The 23,116-nt window shown below is 31.1% G+C and overlaps 1 protein-coding gene across 1 annotated transcript in view; it reads left to right on the top strand.

Annotated features, from left to right (window-relative positions):
• The first annotated feature begins 751 nt into the window (after window positions 1-751).
• The window catches only part of MetRS-m (Methionyl-tRNA synthetase, mitochondrial), a 67,865-nt gene continuing 45,500 nt past the window's right edge, over window positions 752-23,116 (top strand). Inside the window, exons 1-4 of the mRNA XM_075292623.1 lie at window positions 752-964; window positions 1,037-1,749; window positions 1,808-1,901; window positions 3,503-3,673. Coding sequence (XP_075148738.1) covers window positions 871-964; window positions 1,037-1,749; window positions 1,808-1,901; window positions 3,503-3,673 — 1,072 coding nt within the window. The 5' untranslated portion in view covers window positions 752-870. The remainder of the gene's footprint in view (window positions 965-1,036; window positions 1,750-1,807; window positions 1,902-3,502; window positions 3,674-23,116) is intronic.

The raw sequence follows: 23,116 nt of genomic DNA on the forward strand, positions 1-23,116 counted from the left end.
AAAGTGATAGTTTTTCAAATATTTTTCCAGACACGCTGCCTCCATTGGGAATAAAAGCGCTGGCTGATAGACGCTACAACATGTAACTTGCAATTTGTAACTCAGCATCAATCTTTTATTAATGCATAAAAATATGTTAAATGTGATGTGATAGTCGTATAAATGGTATATTTATGAGAATTTATAAATGTTTAATAAAATGAATAAACATATAAACAATCGTGTTTTACTTGACCACAATGATTCTTTTACAACTATCTTAAAATGCACTTTGTCTGATTGTTTGAAGGGGCTCTTATTGGCGTCCTTCTAAATGTATCCAGAAGGAACCTAATAATTGCACTCATGCGTTACTTTTTTGTAGTAACTTGGGGTGGTACAACTTCTCAATAGTGACGGCGCTTTTCCGAGGAGTTTTGGATATCGTATACGACTGTTTTCGACGTAGTGGGGATTCTCAGAAGCGCCCTCAAATTCAAAAAATGTTGGCAGGGATAATTGAGAAATAGCTAACTTTAAATTAATTTAGTGTTAACTATATGTATGACAGGGACTTTCTTCAATTTCATCCCCAACAGAGGAATCTGCTTCATTAGGATAATATAAAGTCAATCTCTTCTTGAATTGTTTTTAGCAGCCGCCGTAAATTGCTTTCTCGATTTGGTTGTGTTTATTTGATTTCAACACTTCTAACGGCACTCAGGCGAAGCGATACGTTGCCAACTAATCGTTGTTCATGCGTCATCTGTTTAGACCAAACAAATACCATATGGTCACTGAATGGCTTCTCATGTTCGCGGTTTCGTAATTGTTGTCGGTGTTTTTTTCTTTTGTACTACGCAGATGTAAATGTAAAAACAATCACTAAAAATGTTAATACCAAAAGTTCAAGCTGTGCGAAAATTTTGTACAAATCTCGCCTCAACGTATTATGTGACAACACCAATATTTTATGTAAATGCCGGTAGGTGGAAATATCTTTGCAACCTTGGACGTATGACCCATAATGAAATATTGATTATTTTTATTTCCATAGCACCACATATTGGTCACTTGTATTCGGCCGTGATTGCCGATGCAATATGTCGTTATCGTAAATTGCAATCTACACCTGAGAATCCAACGCCCATACGTCTATGTACGGGTACCGATGAGCATGGTACCAAAGTGCAACAAGCTGCGGCCTCCCACAGCATTCCTGTTGACCAATATTGTCATGACATCTCTGCAAGGTATCGCAATGTATTCCAACAAGCTGGTATACAAAATGACGATTTTATACGCACCACAGAGGAGAGACACAAAAAGGCTGTTGCTCATTTTTGGCAATCGCTCAACAACAAAGGCCACATTTATTCTGCCAACTATCAAGGATGGTATTGTGTATCCGATGAAACATTTCTCACTGATTCTCAGCTACGCATAGACGAAACGACGGGAGAAAGGTTTTCTTTGGAATCTGGTCATCCAGCGGAATGGACGGAGGAGAAAAACTACATGTTTCGTTTGGGAAATTTACAAGATGACATTCTGTATTGGTTAAAACAAGGCGGTAGAGTTAAACCGTTGAAATTTGAAAAGATATTGTTTGATATGTTATCAGAACCTTTGCCCGATGTTTCGGTATCTCGCCCAGCTCAAAGAGTACAATGGGCTATACCGGTTCCGGATGACCCTTCGCAATCCATATATGTTTGGCTCGATGCTCTGGTGAACTACTTGACATCGGCAGGTTATCCAGATCCAAAGGTATTTGTGAAAATATTCTGCCATTATAATAGAATTCTAAGCTGTTTAAGTTTTTCAGTTCCAATCCTGCTGGCCACCAAAAGTGCAAGTTCTTGGAAAGGATATTTTGAAGTTCCATGGTATTTATTGGCCAGCATTTTTAATTGCAGCAGGTAATTAATTGAATAGTGCGATATTCCTCCAATTAGAATAGTCATTTTTGGATTCTCCTTAAACAATGGGAATTTTACTAAAGGCTAATAAGAAGGCATAGAATAGAATACATCGGGGGTCCGTAGTAAAAATTAGTTCCCTCAGTCAATTGAAGATAACATTTTTGATTGTCCAACTATATGATTACCAAAGTGCAACAAAAAAATTCCAAACCAAAAATCAATTATCCCAGCCGAAAGTACTCGACGAAAGGGAAAAAGTAATATCTGGATTTTGCTAGATTGGTTTGCCGTTCGTTTTTTGCGAGCCTCTAAAGTTTTTTCGCCAAATTCGATTTTGAGTACTTGTTTTTAATATTTTCGCATGACTATAGCTTTGTGACTTTCTTGCAGTCTTCAACAAAGTTGTAGCTCTTGACTCAACCAACAAAAGTGCTGAATATATAAACTCGGAGTGGTCGTATGAAATTTGTATGAACTAGAAAGTTCATAATTTTATAGGCTACATTTCTTGCCTGGATTGTTTGGAAAAATGTTCAATAGTTCAAGAGTCGAAAAAAACGAAAAAAATTGGTGAGAATTGTAATCTTTCGCCATTTTTGTGGTTATGAGCATGAATATGAAAATTTTCCGACTTAATATTTTCAGCATTTTTGTTGGCCGAGTCAAGAGCTACAACTTTGCTGAAGACTGCAAAAAACAATTCACAGCATTTTTTGAGCAATGGCCATGCGAAAATAGCAAAAAAGTCCTCATAATCGAATTTGACGACAAAACTTTAGAGACTCATAAAAAACGAATGGCAACCAATCTAGCAAAATCCAGAAATTGCTTTTCTCCTTTCATTGAGTACTTTCGGCTGGGATAAGTGATTTTTGTTTCGAGTTGAATTTGAATTACAATTATTATTAGTAATCTTATTTTTATTTATTTATTTATTTATTTTTTCTTGGCGAATCCAAGCCGCAAAGCCATATACGGATTCCAAAACTACACAAACATAGCAATAACAACAAATTATAAAAATTATGCGCTTAAAAACTAGAAATTAATAACAAAAATAGTATCAATAAGTGACTAAACTGAATTTGAAACAAACAAATACACAATAATTAGAACAATTAACAAAATTAAGAAAAAAACTATTTAAAAAAATAAATTAAATTATCAATTTAAAAAATTAAAAAATAAGAACAATAAAAAAAATAAAAAAGTAAAAATAAAAAAACATGAATATGTGAGTAAGACAGCAATACTAACATAAAAAGCTAGTAAAGAGACTCAATAAAATAAATAAAAAAATGATATAACATAATACAAACTAAATAAAAAAAAAAAAAACAACTAAAAACTAAATAAAAATATATATATAAAAAAATAAATAAAAATTAAACAAATTAATTAAAGAATTTACAGCTACTCAGTAACTAGTCAACATCTGCTAACACAACGTTAGGGATGAGACAATACATGCAGCATAAAAATTAAATTAACATTTAACATAACAAAAAAAAAGAAAAAAATAATAAAAATAATAAAAATAAAATTAAAATTATTATTAAATTTATTAGTAGTCTAAATTCATTTTTTTGCCTTTTCAGGTTTAGAGCCTCCACATGAGCTATTTGTTCATTCCCATTGGACTGTCGATGGCCAGAAAATGTCGAAAAGTAAAAATAATGTAGTAGATCCATTAGAAGCATCAGAGACATATACAATGGAAGGCCTACGTTACTTTCTATTACGGGAAGGAGTAGCACATAGCGATGGCAGTAAGTAGGAAAAATGTCTTAACACACAATATCATTAAATATTTACACAAATTGCTACTACCTACTTGTACACTAACATGACGATAAAGAGGGAAATTATCATGTTTAGTTATCTGAGAAAAACATTTTACACTTAATTTTAAAATTGGCTCAGCGCGGAGAACTTAGTTAGCTATACAACTTCAAAACCCATACACTATAATTACTAAGGACATTATTCGATAGATATCGTTTCTAACACCAACAATTCCTGTTGATTTTAGAGATATAAAATCATCACCATGGGGTTACAAATAAGACTATCTTCAATGAGGGTTTCGGTCCCATCGGATAACTTGTGCAGATCACATATCCACAATTGTGACATCAAGCAGCAGTTAAAGGCAGAGTACTTGACGATAGAAAGAATCTTTATTAACTTGTTATAAAGCTATTGGCTGGTGAGTGGCGAACTATATAGCACCAGTGTAGAGTAAACAAGCAAGCTACATCCAGTTGAATGACATACAAACATGTCAGAATGCCGTCATATCGGCAGGATGTTCTCGCAATACTCCCTAGATTATCTCCAGTTTGAAGTCATGATTCTAGCTATGTAAAGACATAAACGTTGGCAAAAGCAGTACCTCGTAGATTGTGGAGAGGCATATACCTCTCAAGATCAGCCTTTATTATCTAGAGTGCAAAGTTTAGCTATATCCGTTAGGCCGTTACGGTCAGAAGGCAGGAGAAAGCGATTATCGATGGGACGTTCGAAATTGTATTGACCAACTAAGATCAAGCGAGTTTATTTGGCTCAACTACTACTTATATGGAACCGATTGTAATGTAGCTAACGTGTCACCCATCTGTAGCCAATGGCGCTTTGAGATGCGTAATATATTAGCTTGCTCGGATAAATCTACCTGACTTACCTCAACTTCGTTTGCATATATGCGAAAATAATTGCAAAGAACGCAAACGACAGAGAGAACATAATGTAGTCATTGGCTGATAGAATATGGGACACAATTTTAAGGATCGGTTGTACACACCCTATTTAAATATATAATATATTCGGACTCGGCTATAAAAAGGAGGTCCCTTGTCATTGAGCTTAACATGGAATCGGGCAGCACTCAGTGATAAGAGAGAAGTTCACCACTGTGGTATCACAATGGACTGAATAGTCTAAGTGTGCCTGATACATCGGGCTGCCACATAACCTAACCTAACCTAATATATAATCCCCTTTAGGTGGGCTGAATTCCAATTTTAAGGATTGGTTGTACACAACCTATTTAAATATATAATCCCCTTTAGGTGGGCTCCATACATTAGTCAGTGGGTAACTGACGGTATAAAACTTGGTAGGATCGAGTGTTGCAAATAACTACCGCTTCACTCAAAGGCGCTGAAACATAAATCCAAAATTTTCTTGTTGAAAAGTCCCTCCTATTTCATTGGACTTTTGAATGGACTTCTCAACCAATCACATGGAAAAATCATCACGCTTATTCGCTCAAAGATAAATGCCGAAAGATACCGGATTTTCCCTACCTCAACTATCTCCAAATGTCTGAATTGCTACCTCACACAACTGAAACCAGCAAGGATGAATTCCTGGCAGACAGTAAAGGCTAAGATTTGAGATCCACTTCAGCACAATGTGAACCATCAATGTCTTACTCATACAGGGTCATAAAAAACATCGAAAAAAATTAACACATATTTTTGGATAATTGGCGGTTTATTTTTCTCGATAGTCTCCTTTCACCTCGATACACTGGTCCATCTACGAGGTGAAACACATTTCGCTATCTCTCACATCTGAAACCAACAAGGATGAGATCAACTCCAGCACAATGTGAACCATAAATGTCTTACTCATAGAGGGTCGTAAAAAACATAAAAAACAAATATTTTTGGTTAATTGGCGGTCCACTGGTCCATCTACTACGTGAAAGACATTTTAGAAAAGTGCCGTTTTATTTTTCAACATTGTCTTCTTTGATCTCGAAACACTGGTCCATCAATGCTCCAGCATTCTTAGCCTTTCTGAAAAAAAAATATCTTACCTGTCCGAAAAACTCATGTCGTCCGAAAAAAAAAAAATGCCACGATCCGGCGAGACATTCCTTCGCCATTAAATTAGAAACAAAAAAGTCACACATGGCCTCAGTACGGTGCGTTATAAGGCGAATTTTCGTTTTTTGTTTCTTCGTCAAATGGGTTCGAGTCTTCTTCAATTCACCTTCTAATTGGGCTAATAATTCGGTATAGTACAGCTCCGTGCTTTTGCTCAGGTACTCAATGTGGATCTTATCTTGTGAATAGAAGAAAAATAATGGACCTTGCCGGTCTATAGAAAAATTTGCCCTCTTAAATGGATGCATGTTTCATGGATGAAACGATGAAGAAACTCCATTGGATTGCGAATAAACAGAGACTACTACGAAGAGGTCAAATGTGACTGCTGGTTTATATGACCACTTACTGAAGGCTCTCTGACGAAAGTGAGGAAAATATTTTTTTTATTAAATCACGAAATTAATTCATCAAGGGAGCCACAGTGGTACAATGGTTAGCATGTCAATCACTGCTTCGATCGTACAACAAAAAGATTTTCTTCGGTGCATTACCCCCCCCCCCCCCCTCAGTAATGCTGGTGAGATTTCTAAGTCTTTCAAAGCTTCTGTAAGTGGTTTCACTGCAATGCGAAACGCCGTTCGGACTAGGCTATAAAGAAGAGATCCTTTGTGCTAAATATGGAATCGGGCTTCCACTATACTTAACCTAATTCATCTAATTAATTTTTCTCACGAATGTAAATTAAAAATGTAATTGGTCCCGTTAAAAAAGTTGTTTTTTTGCATCGCATTGTTACTGGTGATGAAAAGTGAATCCACTTCGATGATCCTAAGCGATTTGTATCTAACTCAATCGATGGGTTTGAGTCGAGCATTAAATGATAAACGGCCACAATATTTGCAAAGGTACGAGAAGGAGATTTCGTAACACTATAACGCTCGGCAACATGTTGCAAAACTGGTAAGAAATTATTTGTAAACATTCTAATGGGAAGTCCTACCTAGCCGCGGTATATTGTCCAGACAATGATGCTTTTGATTACCACTTGTTCCGATCGATGATGCAAGACCTGGCTGATCAGAATTTTCGTCCTAATGGGAAGCCAAATTGGGTTGATTCGCGGATAGAGTCAAAAGACGAGTCGTGTTTTCATCGCGACATCCGTATGTTGTCAGAAATATGGAAAAAATTAATAGCAAGCTGTGGACAATACTTCGATTCATGAGTCTGTTACAATCAGAATAAATACTCAATCATTTGGGAGAATCCGGCATTTTTATATTTGCGCTCCCAATAATCGGTATAATTTTGGTGATATTTTTCTGTGCATGGAAAGTCTGCGAAAGGTTTCCCGCAGCTGGAATATGTATTCTGGACATTAAACCTTTGATTCCTTGTTGAAAATATTTTTGATGTTTTGTATATGTCTGTATGTATGTTTATATATGTATTTATATATGCGATAGGAATACCAAAGCCGAAAATCGACTAATCGAATGTAATCTTCAACTTTGACTAATTGACGAAAATCTAATCAAATTGAATTTTCAGAAAAATTTCGACAAAAAAGGAAACCAAAATTAAAGTGTTTTGTAGAATGTTTAATTCTGACAACGTATCCAATAGTCGGAAGTTTCGATGGCATAAGTCTTTTAACGGATTTTAGCTTATTAATAAAATCGAAAAGTCAACTTTCCTAAATTTGGAAAAAATACTTTTTTAGATTTGGAAAAAGGTAGACAAATTCACATTGTGAACCTCGTTACAATATGTAAGCACGGTTGCCACTCATGCCAAAAATATCCTACGAAAAGTTGAAGGAAATTTTACCAAAAATTGACCAAATTTAATAAAAATTGTATTTTTGAAATTTTTGATCAAATTTGTGTGTTTAGTATGAACATGTTTTTTTCTTCGAAAGAAATATTTCATTATTATTTCAGAAGTTTATTTCAGTATTTGCAACTATATCCCTCCTATTTGCGACATTTTTTTCGGTTTTTTAATATCCCTTGAATTGTAAAAATGTCGAATTTTAAATGTTTTAACGATTTTAACTTCCACCAACAATCGAAAGTTACTACGTCTACAAAAAGGGAGATCATACTAGCAATAGAAAATTTTGAAAAAATTTTATTTCTATAGAAAATTTTCGATCGAAACAACAATTACTACTTCTACAAAAAGGGAGAACATACTACCAATAGAAAATTTTGTAAAAATTTTATATCTATCGAAAATTTTTGACAAAATTTTATTTCTATAGAAAATGTTTGCAAAATTTTACTTCTATAGAAAATTTTTGCAAAATTTTATTTCTATAGAAAATTTTTGCAAAATTTTATTTCTATAGAAAATTTTTTGCAAAATTTTATTTCTATAGAAAATTTTTGCAAAATTTTATTTCCATAAAAAATTTTTGCAAAATTTTATTGCTATAGAAAATTTTTGCAAAATTTTATTTCTATAGAAAATTTTTGCAAAATTTCATTTCTGTAGCAAATTTTGTCAAAATTTTATTGCTATAGAAAATTTTGTCAAAATTTTATTTGTATAGAAAATTTAGTCAAAATTTTATTTGTATAGAAAATTTAGTCAAAATTTTATTGCTATAGAAAATTTTGTCAAAATTTTATTTGTATAGAAAATTTTGTCAAAATTTTATTTGTATAGAAAATTTTGTCAAAATTTTATTTGTATAGAAAATTTTGTCAAAATTTTATTTGTATAGAAAATTTTGTCAAAATTTTATTTCTATAGAAAATGTTTGCAAAATTTTATTTCTGTAGAAAATTTTTGCAAAATTTCATTTCTATATAAAATTTTTGCTAAATTTTATTTCTATATAAATAGTGAACACGATTTAATTTCAACAGAAATAGCGCTCGTATGTCAAATCGTTCTGAGTACGTATAATCTTGGCAGATTGCAACACTAGGGTTGTCCAATCCCAACCTCGTATATCAGTTCTATAGACAATGTTTGCAAAATTTTATTTCTATAGAAAATTTTTGCAAAATTTTATTTCTATAGAAAATTTCTTGTAAAATTTTATTTCTATAGAAAATGTTTGCAAAATTTCATTTCTATAGAAAATTTGTGTAAAATTTTATTTCTATAGAAAATTTTTGTAAAATTTTATTTCTATAGAAAATTTTATTTCTTAGATTTTTTTTATAGAAAATTTTTGCAAAATTTTATTTCTATTTATACCCTTCACCACTACTGTGGTACAGGGTATAATAAGTTTGTGCATTTGTATGTAACGCCAAGAAATAATTGTCATGGACCCATCTTTTAGTATACCGATCGGCTTAGAATTAAATTCTGAGTCGATTTAGCGATGTCCGCCTGTCTGTCCGTCCGTCCGTCTGTCTGTATATGTAATTTTGTGCACAAAGTACAGGTCGCAGTTTAAGTCCGATCGTTTTCAAATTTGACATAACGTCTTTCTTCGGGTAGAAGACAATCGCTATTGATTTTGGAAAAAATCGGTTCAGATTTAGATATAGCTGCCATATATAGTTATCACCGATTTGATCATAATTCACGTATTTATGAACCGACGTTCTTCAAATTTTGTACATCTGAATATTTTGTCAGTCCCGTAAAAACTGCCAAATATCACCTAAATCGGTTCAGATTTGTATATAGCTCCCATATATATCTTTCGTCCGATTTGGACTTATATGGCCCCAAAAGCGAGAGTTTTGCCCTGATTTGCTTCAAATTTTGCACAACGAGTACGTTTAATAGTATCGTTAATTTCTCCAAATTTAGTTGAAATCGGTTCAGATTTAGATATAGCTCCCATATATATCTTTCGTCCGATTTTGACTTATATGGCTTCAAAAGCCAGAGTTTTGCCCTGATTTGATTAAAATTTTGTACAAGGAGTACGTTTAATAGTATCGTTAATTGTGCCAAATTTAGTTGAAATCGGTTCAGATTTAGATATAGCTCCCATATATATCTTTCGTCCGATTTTGACTTATATGGCTTCAAAAGCCAGAGTTTTGCCCTGATTTGATTAAAATTTTGTACAAGGAGTACGTTTAATAGTATCGTTAATTGTGCCAAATTTAGTTGAAATCGGTTCAGATTTAGATATAGCTCCCATATATATCTTTCGACCGATTTGGACTTATATGGCCCCAAAAGCCAGAGTTTTGTCCTGACTTGCTTCAAATTTTGCACGACAAGTACGTTTAATAGTATCGTTAATTTCGCCAAATTTAGTTGAAATCGGTTCAGATTTAGATATAGCTCCCATATATATCTTTCGTCCGATTTTGACTTATATGACTTCAAAAGCCAGAGTTTTGCCCTGATTTGATTAAAATTTTGTACAAGGAGTACGTTTAATAGTATCGTTAATTGTGCCAAATTTAGTTGAAATCGGTTCAGATTTAGATATAGCTCCCATATATATCTTTCGACCGATTTGGACTTATATGGCCCCAAAAGCCAGAGTTTTGTCCTGACTTGCTTCAAATTTTGCACGACAAGTACGTTTAATAGTATCGTTAAGTGTGCTTAATTTGGTTAAAATCGGTTCCGATTAAGATATAGCTCGTCCGATTTGTATTTATATGGCCTCAAAAGCCAGAGTTTTGCCCTGAGTTGCTTGAAATTTTGCACAAGGAGTACGTTTTATAGTATCGTTAATTGTGCAAAATTTAGTTGAAGTCGGTTCAGATTTAGATATAGCTCCCATATATATCATTCGCCCGATTTGGATTAATATGCCCACAGAGGGAAAAGTGCTACTCTGATTTACGTGAAATTTTGCAGAGGGAGTAGAATTGAACTTGAAACTTTGCACAGGCAGTAGAATTAAGGTTCTGCATATGTGTGTTTATTTTGGTAGAAATCGGTTCAGATTTTGATATAGCTCCCATATATATCTTTCGCCCGATTTTCCGTCATATGACCACAGAGGTCAATGTTGTTATCCGATTTACGTGAAATTTTGCACAGGGAGTAGATTCAACATAGTAACTATACATGTGAAATTTGATTGCAATCGGTTCAGATTTCTATATAGATTCCATATATATGTTTTTCCTATTTAGGCAAAATTGGACGAAATACCTCCATTTTCCTTATCAAATCGCCACTGCCAAGTCGAAAACTTATCAAAATGACTCAAATTTTCCTATGACTCTATTACACATCTATCGACCGATAAATCATAAATACACTTTTGCGAAGTTGCCTCAAAATTGGTTCATATTTAATGTTTCCTATATTTTTATACCCTTCACCACTACTGTGGTACAGGGTATAATAAGTTTGTGCATTTGTATGTAACGCCAAGAAGGAAAAGTCTGAGACCCATCGTTTAGTATACTGATCGTCTTAGAATTAAATTCTGAGTCGATTTAGCGATGTCCGTCTGTCTGTCTGTCTGTCTGTCTGTCTGCTGATGCATTTTTGTGTGCAAAGTACAGCTCGCAGTTTTAGTCCGATTGTCCAAAAATTTGGTATAGGGTCCTGTTTTCGCTCAAAGACGATCCCTATTGATTTTGGAAAAAATCGGTTCAGATTTAGATATAGCTGCCATATATATTTTTCACCGATCTGGTCATAATTTGCGTGTATATCAACCGATCTTCCTCAAATTCAGTACATCCGAATATTTTATGAGTCTCGAAAAACTTGCAAAATATCAGCCAAATCGGTTCAGATTTAGATATAGCTCCCATATATAGCTTTCGCCCGATTTACACTCATTTGCCCACAGAGGCCAATGTTGTGCTCCGATTTAGTTGAAATTTTGCACAGGGAGTAAAATTAGCATTATAGTTATGCGTGTCAAATTTGGTTGAAATCGGTTCAGATTTAGATATAGCTCCCATATATAGCTTTCGCCCGATTTGCACTCAAATGACCACAGAGGCCAATTTTTTGCTCCGATTTAGTTGAAATTTTGCACAGGGAGTATAATTAGCATTGTAGCTATGCCTGCCAAATTTGGTTGAAATCGGTTCAGATTTAGATATAGCTCCCATATATAGCTTTCGCCCGATTTACACTCATATGACCACAGGGGCCAATTTTTTGCTCCGATTTAGTTGAAATTTTGCACAGGGAGTAGAATTAGCATTGTAGCTATGCGTGCCAAATTTGGTTGAAATCGGTTCAGATTTAGATATAGCTCCCATATATATGTTTTTGTGATTTCGGCAAAAATGGTCAAAATACCAACATTTTCCTTGTAAAATCGCCACTGCTTAGTCGAAAAGTTGTAAAAATGACTAATTTTCCTAAACTTCTAATGCATATATATCGAGCGATAAATCATAAATAAACTTTTGCGAAGTTTTCTTAAAATTGCTCCAGATTTAAATGTTTCCCATATTTTTTTATTGTGTTCCACCCTAGTGCATTAGCCGACTTAAATTTTGAGTCTATAGATTTTGTAGAAGTCTATCAAATTCTGTCCGGATCGAGTGATATTTAAATGTATGCATTTGGGACAAACCTTTATATATAGCCCCAACACATTTGACGGATGTGATATGGTATCGAAAATTTAGATCTATAAAGTGGTGCAGGGTATAATATAGTCGGCCCCGCCCGACTTTAGGCTTTCCTTACTTGTTTTTTACTAACATTGTGTTCCACCTCAGCGCATTAGCCGACTTAAATGTAAAATCTATAAGTATTGCAGAACTCTGTACAGATCTGCTCAGATATACAGAATATATGTGTATGGATTCATATAGCATCCAACACATTGGACGGATTTGATATGGTATCGAAAATGTGGACTTACAAAGTGGTGAAGGGTATAATATAGTCGGCCCCGCACGACTTTAGACTTTCCTTACTTGTTTTATAGAAAATTTGTAATATAATAATTTTATTTCTATAGGAAATTTGTTTAAAATTTTATTTCTATAGAAAATTTTTGCAAAATTTAATTTCTATAGAAAATTTTTGCAAAAGTTTATTTCTATAGAAATTTTTTTGCAAAATTTTATTTCTATAGAAAATTTTTGCTAATTTTTTATCTATAGAAATTTTTTTGCAAAATTTTATTTCTATAGAAAATTTTTGCAAAATTTTATTTCTATAGAAAATTTTTACTAAATTTTATATCTATAGAAAATTTTTGCAAAATTGTATTTCCATAGAAAATTTTTGCAAAATTTTATTTCTATAGAAAATTTTTGCTAATTTTTTTTCTATAGAAAATTTCTGCAAAATTTTATTCTATAGAAAATTTTTGCAAAATTTTATTTCTATAGAAATTTTTTGCAAAATTTTATTTCTATAGAACATTTTTGCAAAATTTTATTTTTATAGAAAATTTTTGCAAAATTTTAATTCTATAGAAAATTTTTCCAAAATTTTATTTCCATAAAAAATTTTTGCAAAATTTTATTTCTATAGGAAATTTTTGCAAAATTTTATTTCTATAGGAAATTTTTGCAAAATTTTATTTCTATAGAACATTTCTGCAAAATTTTATTTCTATAGAAAATTTTTGCAAAATTTTATTTCTATAGAAAATTTTATTTTTTAAGAAAATTTTTGCAAAATTTTATTTCTATAGAAAATTTTGTAAAAATTTTATTTCTATAGAAAATTTTGTAAAAATTTTATTTCTATAGAACATTTTTGGAAAATTTTATTTCTATAGAAAATTTCTGCAAAATTTTATTTGTATAGAAACTTTTTGCAAAGTTTTACTTCTATAGAAACTTTTTGCAAAATTTTATTTCTATAGAAAATTTTTGCAAAATTTTATTTCTATAGAAATCGTGAACACGATTTAATTTCAACATATATAGTGCTCGTATTTCAAAACGTTCTGAGTACGTATAATCTTGGCAGATTGCAACGCTAGGGTTGTCCAATCCCAACCTCGTATCAGTTTTGGCCATTGAATTGACGGCAAGTTTTGATTATAATATTTTTTTCTCGCAAGTATGAATAACTTTTAAGTGCATCATTCTTCCATTTCTTGTCTGCCTTAAAGCTATGGCTTTCTCAATTAAAATCCTTTACACAAAGCCTGTGAACAAAAAATTATTTCTTAACAACTTTTTCTTGCTTTTTTTTTTTTGAAAAAACAAATTGGACTAGAATCAATTTCTCCACATGCACAATAAGTATGTTGTAAAGTTTTCTTCAAAGTTTATTCCGGAACACGAAGATGTTGGATTACAAAAGTCTATCATCTGTATGGGGACAAGAACTTCTATGTCTGTATATCTTTGATGCTCCGTATGATGTATGTGGGTGTGTGTGTGTGTATTCATTTCAAACAAATATAAATGAATGACAACAAAAAGAAAAATTCTTCCGTATTACACAACATGTAAATTAAAAATTTAAGACAATAGTCAGTGGTAAAAGAAGTACGATCTGACAAATTGAAAAGATTCAACCTTGGCTCTCACTCACAAAACAAAAGAAAGGTTTCCTTGGCAAAACTCAAAAAGAAATGAACTCCTAAAGTGTTGGCAGCAATGCAAAAGTTTTTGTCTGTTTAAAGTTTTAATAAATAATCTAAATGAAATGGTTCAGGCATCTAGCGCCATAAGAATGGATAGAATAAAAATATTTCTTGACATATTTTTGTTTATGTTTGGTTGTTTTGTTGTTTTAATGCCGACCCGATGCGACATATATAAGACAGTCTTAATTTGCAAAATAATTACTTTAAAGGGGCAATTTTGTAAGAACTGAAAATATACCGAATAATTGACTTCAGCTAACAATTTTTAATTTAATGAATCACATCACAGAGAAAACAGTAGGAAGAATTCTATAGCAGCCTTGCTAAAGTATTCCAGGATGTTAAACGAAGAGACATTATCATTCTGGCGATTTCAATGCAGAATTAGGTCACAACAACAATGACGTGGAGAAAAGAATGGGCCGACATGGGATCATGGGAAACATGATCGGAAATGGTGAACTTTTCTAAAATTTTTGTTTATTTTCCCCCACAAACAAACATAAAGAGACATGGGTCTCACCCGGCGGTATGACCGAAAATCAAATCGATCACATAGCCATAAGTAAACAATCCTGAGGTTCTATCCTAGACGTGCGTTATAAATGAGGAGCACATATATATGCACAGACCATCCTTTGCTGACTGCAGTGGTGGTGTCGACAACACTAGACAGGAAAATCCTACCATCATTTCACCAATGCTGTCAAGGACGCCTTTAACAAGCATCAGTTCGCCCTAACTGCACATGCAGCAGATACGCATCGCAGCCGCGACTCGATATCAATAATTAAGAAAAAACAACGTTGAGTTAACTTCAATAACAGAAGAGTAAATCAAAATATGGGAAAACTATTATAAAACAAGTATATACAGCAGTAAGCTCGGACGGGCCGAATCTTAAATACCCACCACCATGAATCAAATATTAGGATTTCCTTTGAAATTCCAGGTGATTTTGAAAACAGATCAAGCAGATCAGTTCAACCAGTACACTTCCCGAAGATAAATTTAAAGATTTTATCTATGAAGACTATATCACATTCTGGATTTATAAGATCCATTTTTGTTTGAGTTTTAGAGGAATCGTTAACATCTCTTGTAAGTGTGCAAGAAAATTATAAAATAACGTCTTGATTTTAAATTTTAAATCTGTAGATTTTCACCCGAGAAGTAAAATCTGGAAATTATACATTGAGTTTCAAGCAATTTTCATGATCAGTGCGCCGTCTATACCCTCAACAAGTGAAATCGGTCTATATGGAGGCATTACCAAATGGACCGATAAAAACTTAATCCGATACACGTTTTTGTGAGCCTAAAATACCAGAATATTTACAATTTCTGGCAAATTGGATAAAAAATACCGTTTCTAGAAACCCAAGGAGTTAAATCGGGAGATCGTTCTTATGGGGGATATACTAAAATATGGACCGATACTCACCGTTTTCGGCACACTTCTTTATGGCCCGAAAATACCTCTAGATTTCCAATTTCAGGCAAATTGGATAAAAACTTTGGTTTCTAGAAGTCCAAAAAGTAAAATGGGGAAATGGGTCTATATGGGGGCTATACCAAAACATGGACCGATACTCACCATTTTCGACACACCTCTTTATGGTCCTAAAATACCTCTAGATTTCCAAATTCAGGCAAATTGGATAGAAACTACTGTTTCTATAAGCCCAAGACCCCAAATCGGGAAGTCGGTTTATATGGGGACCATAGCAAGATCGGTCTATATGAGGGCTATACCAAAACATGGACCGATACAATTTTTGGCAGACCTCTTTATGGTTCGAAAATACCTCCAGATTTCCAATTTCAGGCAAATTGGATAAAAACTACGGCTTCTATAAGCCCAAGAAGTAAAATCGGGAGATCGGTCTATATGGGAGCTATACTAAAACATGGAATACTCACCATTAGAGGTGTGCTCGTGAGTGAAATTTCACTGACACTCACGCACATTTACGAAATCAAATATTTATTCACGCACACTCACGCACGATAAGTGTCGTAGCCACTCACACTCACGCACATTCACGAGATGATAAGCAGTACTCACGCACGCTCACGCTACTACTTTCACAGACTCACGCTCACGCACGATTCACGATTAAAACTACGATTTCTATAAGACCAAGACCCCAAATCGAGAGGTCGGTTTATATGGGGACTATATCAAAACCTGGACCGATATAGCCCATCTTCGAACTTGACCTGCCTACAGACAAAAGACGAGTTTGTACAAAATTTCATCACTATTGCTTCATTATTGACTGTAGCGTGATTACAACAGACAGACAGACGGACAGACGGACATGGTTATATCGTCTTAGAATTTCTCCCTGATCAAGAATATATATACTTTATATAGTCGGAAATCGATATTTCAATGTGTTACAAACGGAATGACAAACTTATTAAACCCCCGTCACCATTCTATGTTATCCGATTTTTTTAAAGTACACAGGGAGACCTCATTTCCTCTCAAGTACATACCGTGAAACAATTAAAATTTTCCAATTTACTTGAAATGTAGGGGAAGGTTATGAAATCAATATGCTGTACTTGATTTTTGGGTATTTGGACGGCAACCTTCTCCTTGCCTCACACTACGAAACTTAAAGGAACGTTTACTGATTAATAAAATGGTATAAGTTGTTATTTAAATTTTGTCGAAAAATTTTCTAAATTCATTCTAGAAAAATTGAGAAATTTTGAAAATATTTGAGGTCAAGGGTTTCAGACAAGCGTTAGATTAAATTAAAAATTATAAAAATTAATTATTTGTCAAAATACCACAAAATTTTTTAATTCACATTCAATACACTGAATTCGGATCACATCTAAAGAAGTGGTGCATATTCAGTGCAACGGCTGTTGAAATGGTGGACATCCGTCCTATGACAAGCCCATGTCAAATTCATCGCTTCTGCGTCAATTTTGCACCACTTCCGGATCCAAAAAGAACATTTTCACTATTTTTTGGCGACGCTGTTTTTTGCTGCCCAGCAAAGAAAATTCGGTTTTGCCTCAAAATAGGCCTCAGTTTCGGCGATCACCTCTTCATTGCAGCCAAATTTTTTACCTGCGAGCATCCTTTTGAGGTCTGAGAACAAGAAAAAGTCGCTGGGGGCCAGATCTGGAGAATACGGTGGGTAGGGAAGCAATTCGAAGCCCAATTCATGAATTTTTGCCATCGTTCTCGATGACTTGTGGCACGGTGCGTTGTCTTGGTGGAACAACACTTTTTTCTTCTTCATATGGGACCGTTTTGCCGCGATTTCGACCTTCAAACGCTCCAAAAACGCCATATAATAGTCACTGTTGATGGTTTTTCTCTTCTCAAGATAATCGATAAAAATTATTCCATGCGCATCCCAAAAAACAGACCATTACTTTGCCAGCGGACTTTTGAGTCTTTCCACGCTTCGGAGGCGGTTCACCGGTCACTGTCCACTCAGCCGACTGTCGATTCGACTTAGCAGTGTTGTGATGGAGCCATGTTTCATCCATTGTCACATATCGACGGAAAAACTCGGGGTGTATTACGAGTTAACAGCTGCAAACACCGCTCAGAATCATCAACACGTTGTTGTTTTTAGTCAAATGTGAGCTCGCGCGGTACCCATTTTGCACAGAGCTTCCACATATCCAAATATTGATGAATGATATGACCAACACGTTCCTTTGATATCTTTAAAGCCTCTGCTATCTCGATTAACTTCATTTTACGGTCATTCAAAATCATTTTGTTGATTTTTTTTTGATGTTTTCGTCGGTAACCACCTCTTTCGGGCGTCCACTGCGTTCACCGTCCTCCGTGCTCATTTCACCACGCTTGAATTTTGCATACCAATCAATTATTGTTTATTTCCCTGGGGCAGAGTCCGGAAACTCATTATCAAGGCAAGTCAGGCCGGGGACTTATCAGCCAAACTGTTATAAATGAAAAATCAAGTAGTCCAATTTTTTTTAAATGTACGGAACTCGTATGTGGAAACCATGGAGTGATTAATCAGTACTTCAGTTTTTGTGCCAGACTTCCCCTGACCCTACTCGTTGAAAGATTTCAATTTTTTTCGAAATTGTTTTCATATCGAAGGATATGGTTGACTAAGTCGACGAAAATATGCTTCGGGAGGCGCAGCGAAGCGGGCCAGATTACGCTAGTACTAAATAAATATTTAAATAATTTAACTAATATACCAAAAAAAAAAAACATATATAAATTTGTTGACTAAGTTTTTTCTTTAAACCTATTCAGGAAACCCTCATTTGTATGGGAAAATATGCTATACAGTTTTTTTATTTCCTATCAATGCAAATAAAAAATTTGTAGACGAATTACTTGACATTTAATGTTCATGTGTGCAGATGCATCATATCCTTGTTGAAACAGATTTAAATTGATATAAAACAGGAGAAACAAACAAACTATAATCGTTCATCTACCAAACTTTATTTACACACGGATGACTGAATGATCGGGGACTAACAATTTTGCCATGGAAGAATCTTTGTTGAAAATCAAATTTCAATGTTGAACTCCCATAGTTGTTGAATGAGATTGACTTTACAGATTTGTTGCTTGTCCTTTGAACATTGTATTCTGTTGTGTTGCTGGCAATCCTTTCATATAAAACGAGAAAAATAAGAGAACACTAAATAACGAATGCAAATTCCTACCAAATTAAATTGATTTTCATAGTATTGTCGTTTGTTTTTCGAAATATACAATCTAAGCATTTGGCAAATGCTATTTGTGCACAGTTCAAGTTTATGGTAATGTGAAATGATGTACTCTATAATAGCACACCCGAACAAAGAGTTTGTATGTATGTTGATCTTTTGATGATTGATTTTGGAAATATTTGGAAATATATTGATATGTTGCTGAGATTTTTAACTACCTTTTAAAATTAGTTTTGGTTCTTATCATACACTGAAAAAAAAAAAACAAAAAATATTGACCTAATATTACGCAACTTAACTTTTAGAACACGCAATTCACACAACATAAAGGACAAATTTCTTTAAATTAAAGAAACTAATTGAACCTTCTTATAATCTGTGCTTTAAAGGGGCTATAAAAAGTTTGTAATTCCGTTTGTAACAAATCGAAGTATCGATTTCTAATATTATTCATTTGCAAATAGTATTATTAAAATTCGGACAAAATTTTAGAAATAAAATTTTGACAATTTTCTATAGAAATAAAATTTTGACAATTTTTTTCTGTAGAAATACAATTTTGACAAAATTTTCTACCGATATAAAATTTGTCAAAATTTTCTATAGAAGTAAAATTTTGTCAAAATTTTCTATAGAAATAAAATTTTGACAAAATGTTCTATAGAAATACAATTTTGACAAAATTTTATATAGAATTAAAATTTTGACAAAATTTTGTATAGAAATAAAATTTTGACAAATTTTTCTATAGAAATAAAATTCTGACAAATTTTTCTATACAAATACAATTTCGACAAAATTTTCTACCGATATAAAATTTGTCAAAATTTTCTATAGAAGTAAAATTTTGTCAAAATTTTCTATAGAAGTAAAATTTTGTCAAAATTTTCTATAGAAATAAAATAATGACAAAATTTCCTATAGAAATAAAATTTTGACAAAATTTCCTATAGAAATAAAATTTTGACAAAATTTTCTATAGAAATAAAATTTTGACAAAATTTTCTATAGAAATAAAATTTTGACAAAATTTTCTATAGAAATAAAATTTTGACAAAATTTTCTATAGAAATAAAATTTTGACAAAATTTTCTATAGAAATAACATTTTGATAAAATTTTCTATAGAAATAACATTTTGACAAAATTTTCTATAGAAAGAAAATTTTAACAAAATTTTCTATAGAAATAAAATTTTGACAAAATTTTCTATACAAATAAAATTTTGACAAAATTTTCTATAGAAATAAAATTTTGACAAAATTTTCTATAGACATAAAATTTTGACAAAATTTTCTATAGACATAAAATTTTGACAAATTTTTCTATAGAAATACAATTTTGACAAATTTTTCTATAGAAATACAATTTCGACAAAATTTTCTACCGATATAAAATTTGTTAAAATTTTCTATAGAAGTAAAATTTTGTCAAAATTTTCTATAGAAATAAAATATTGACAAAATTTCCTATAGAAATAAAGTTTTGACAAAATTTTCTATAGAAATAAAATTTTGACAAAATTTTCTATAGAAATAAAATTTTAACAAAATTTTCTATAGAAATAAAATTTTGACAAAATTTTCTATAGAAATAAAATTTTGACAAAATTCTCTATAGAAATAAAATTTTGACAAAATTTTCTATAGAAATAAAATTTTGATAAAATTTTCTATAGAAATAACATTTTGACAAAATTTTCTATAGAAAGAAAATTTTAACAAAATTTTCTATAGAAATAAAATTTTGACAAAATTTTCTATACAAATAAAATTTTGACAAAATTTTCTATAGAAATAAAATTTTGACAAAATTTTCTATAGACATAAAATTTTGACAAAATTTTCTATAGACATAAATTTTTGACAGAATTTTTTATAGAAATAAAATTTGACAAAATTTTTCTATAGAAATACAATTTTGACAAAATTTTTCTATAGAAATACAATTTTGACAAAATTTTCTACCGATATAAAATTTTGTGAACATTTTCTATAGAAGTAAAATTTTGTCAAAATTTTCTATAGAAATAAAATTTTGACAAAGTTTTCTACAGAAATAAAATTTTGCCAAAATTTTCTGTAGAAATAAAATTTTGACAAATTTTTCTATAGAAATACAATTTTGACAAAACTTTCTATGGAAATAAAATATTGACAAAATTTTCTATAGGAATAAAATTTTGACAAAATTTTCTATAGAAGTAAAATTTTGTCAAAATTTTCTATAGAAGTAAAATTTTGACAAAATTTTCTATAGAAATAAAATTTTGACAAAATTTTCTATAGAAATAAAATGTTAACAAAATTTTTTATAGAAATAAAATTTTGACAAAATTTTCAATAGAATCAAATTTTGACAAAATTTTCTATAGAAATAAAATTTTGACAAAATTTTCTATAGAAATAAAATTTTGACAAAATTTTCTATAGAAATAAAATTTTGACAAAATTTTCTATAGAAATAAAATTTTCTATAGAAGTAAAATTTTGACAACATTTTCTATAGAAATAAAATTTTGTCAAAATTTTCTATAGAAATAAAATTTTGTCAAAATTTTCTATAGAAATAAAATTTTTCCAAAAATTTCTATAGAAATAAAATTTTGACAAATTTTTCTATAGAAATACAATTTTGACAACATTTTCTATAGAAAAACAATTTTGAAAAATTTTTCTATAGAAATACAATTTTGACAAAATTTTCTACCGATATAAAATTTTGTGAACATTTTCTATAGAAGTAAAATTTTGTCAAAATTTTCTATAGAAATAAAATTTTGACAAAGTTTTCTACAGAAATAAAATTTTGACAAAATTTTCTATAGAAATACAATTTAGGATAAAAACAAAATTTTGACAAAATTTTCTATAGAAATGAAATTTTTACAAAATTTTCTATAGAAATAAAATTTTTACAAAATTCTCTATAGAAATACAATTTTAACAAAATTTTGTATAGAAATAAAATTTTGTTATTTTCTATAGAAATAAAATGTTGACAAATTTTTCTATAGAAATAAAATTTTGACAAAATTTTCTATAGAAATAAAATTTTGACAAAATTTTCTATAGAAATAAAATTTTGACAAAATTTTCTACCGATATAAAATTTGTCAAAATTTTCTATAGAAGTAAAATTTTGTCAAAATTTTCTATAGAAATAAAATTTTGACAAAATTTTCTATAGGAATAAAATTTTGACAAAATTTTCTATAGAAATAAAATTTTGAAAAAATATTGTATAGAAATACAATTTTGACAAAATTTTCTATCGAAATACAATTTTGACAAAATTTTCTATAAAAATCAATTTTGACAAAAAATTTTATAGAAATAAAATTTTGACAAAATTTTCTATAAAAATAAAATGTTGACAAAATTTTCTATAGAAATAAAATTTTGAAAATTTTCTCTATAGAAATACAATTTTGATTTTGTATAGAAATAAAATTTTGGCATTTTCTATAGAAATAAAATTTTTACAAAATTCTCTATAGAAATAAAATTTTTACAAAATTCTCTATAGAAATAAAATTTTGTCATTTTCTATAGAAATAAAATTGTGACTAAATTTTCTATTGAAATAAAATTTTGTCAAAATTTTCTATAGAAATACAATTTTGACAAAATTTTCTGTAGAAATAAAATTGTGAAGTTGATACAATTTTAATTAAGCAATTAATTGATACAATTAACTTTTTAATCACACTCGGAAGACTAAGTCAGTTAAAAAAAGTGATGGTTTTGTTTTATTTAATTAAATTTTTAATTTTAAGCAAACTAGAAGCATTAAGTCAGTTAAGAAAGTATTAAAATATAGTTACCTGTTTAAGTAAAAGTATTTTTTTATGCTCAATTAAAACTATGATGGATACTATCATTTTCGTTATTGAAGATATTTCAATTAAAAACTTAATTGGATCAATTAATTTCGTGATTGAATGAGAAGAAAAAATCTTTACACAAAGACAATAGATAATTGTGAATTTGTAAGAAAAGAATGATAAGTGTTTCTCTTTCTGGAAGTCTAAGAAAACTAAATGGTTCGCAACGGCCCTGGAACCCGCTGAGTCTATTTTGGCTTATAGGGGACAGACTACATAAATTTCTCCCGACTTGATCATGGAGAAATTCTAAGATGATCTAACGATGTCCGTCTGTCTGTCTGCTGTGATCATCCTACAGCCTTCTATAATGA

Source organism: Haematobia irritans, chromosome 1, assembly GCF_050003625.1.
Source record: "Haematobia irritans isolate KBUSLIRL chromosome 1, ASM5000362v1, whole genome shotgun sequence".
In the NCBI taxonomy this organism is placed as follows: domain Eukaryota; kingdom Metazoa; phylum Arthropoda; class Insecta; order Diptera; family Muscidae; genus Haematobia; species Haematobia irritans.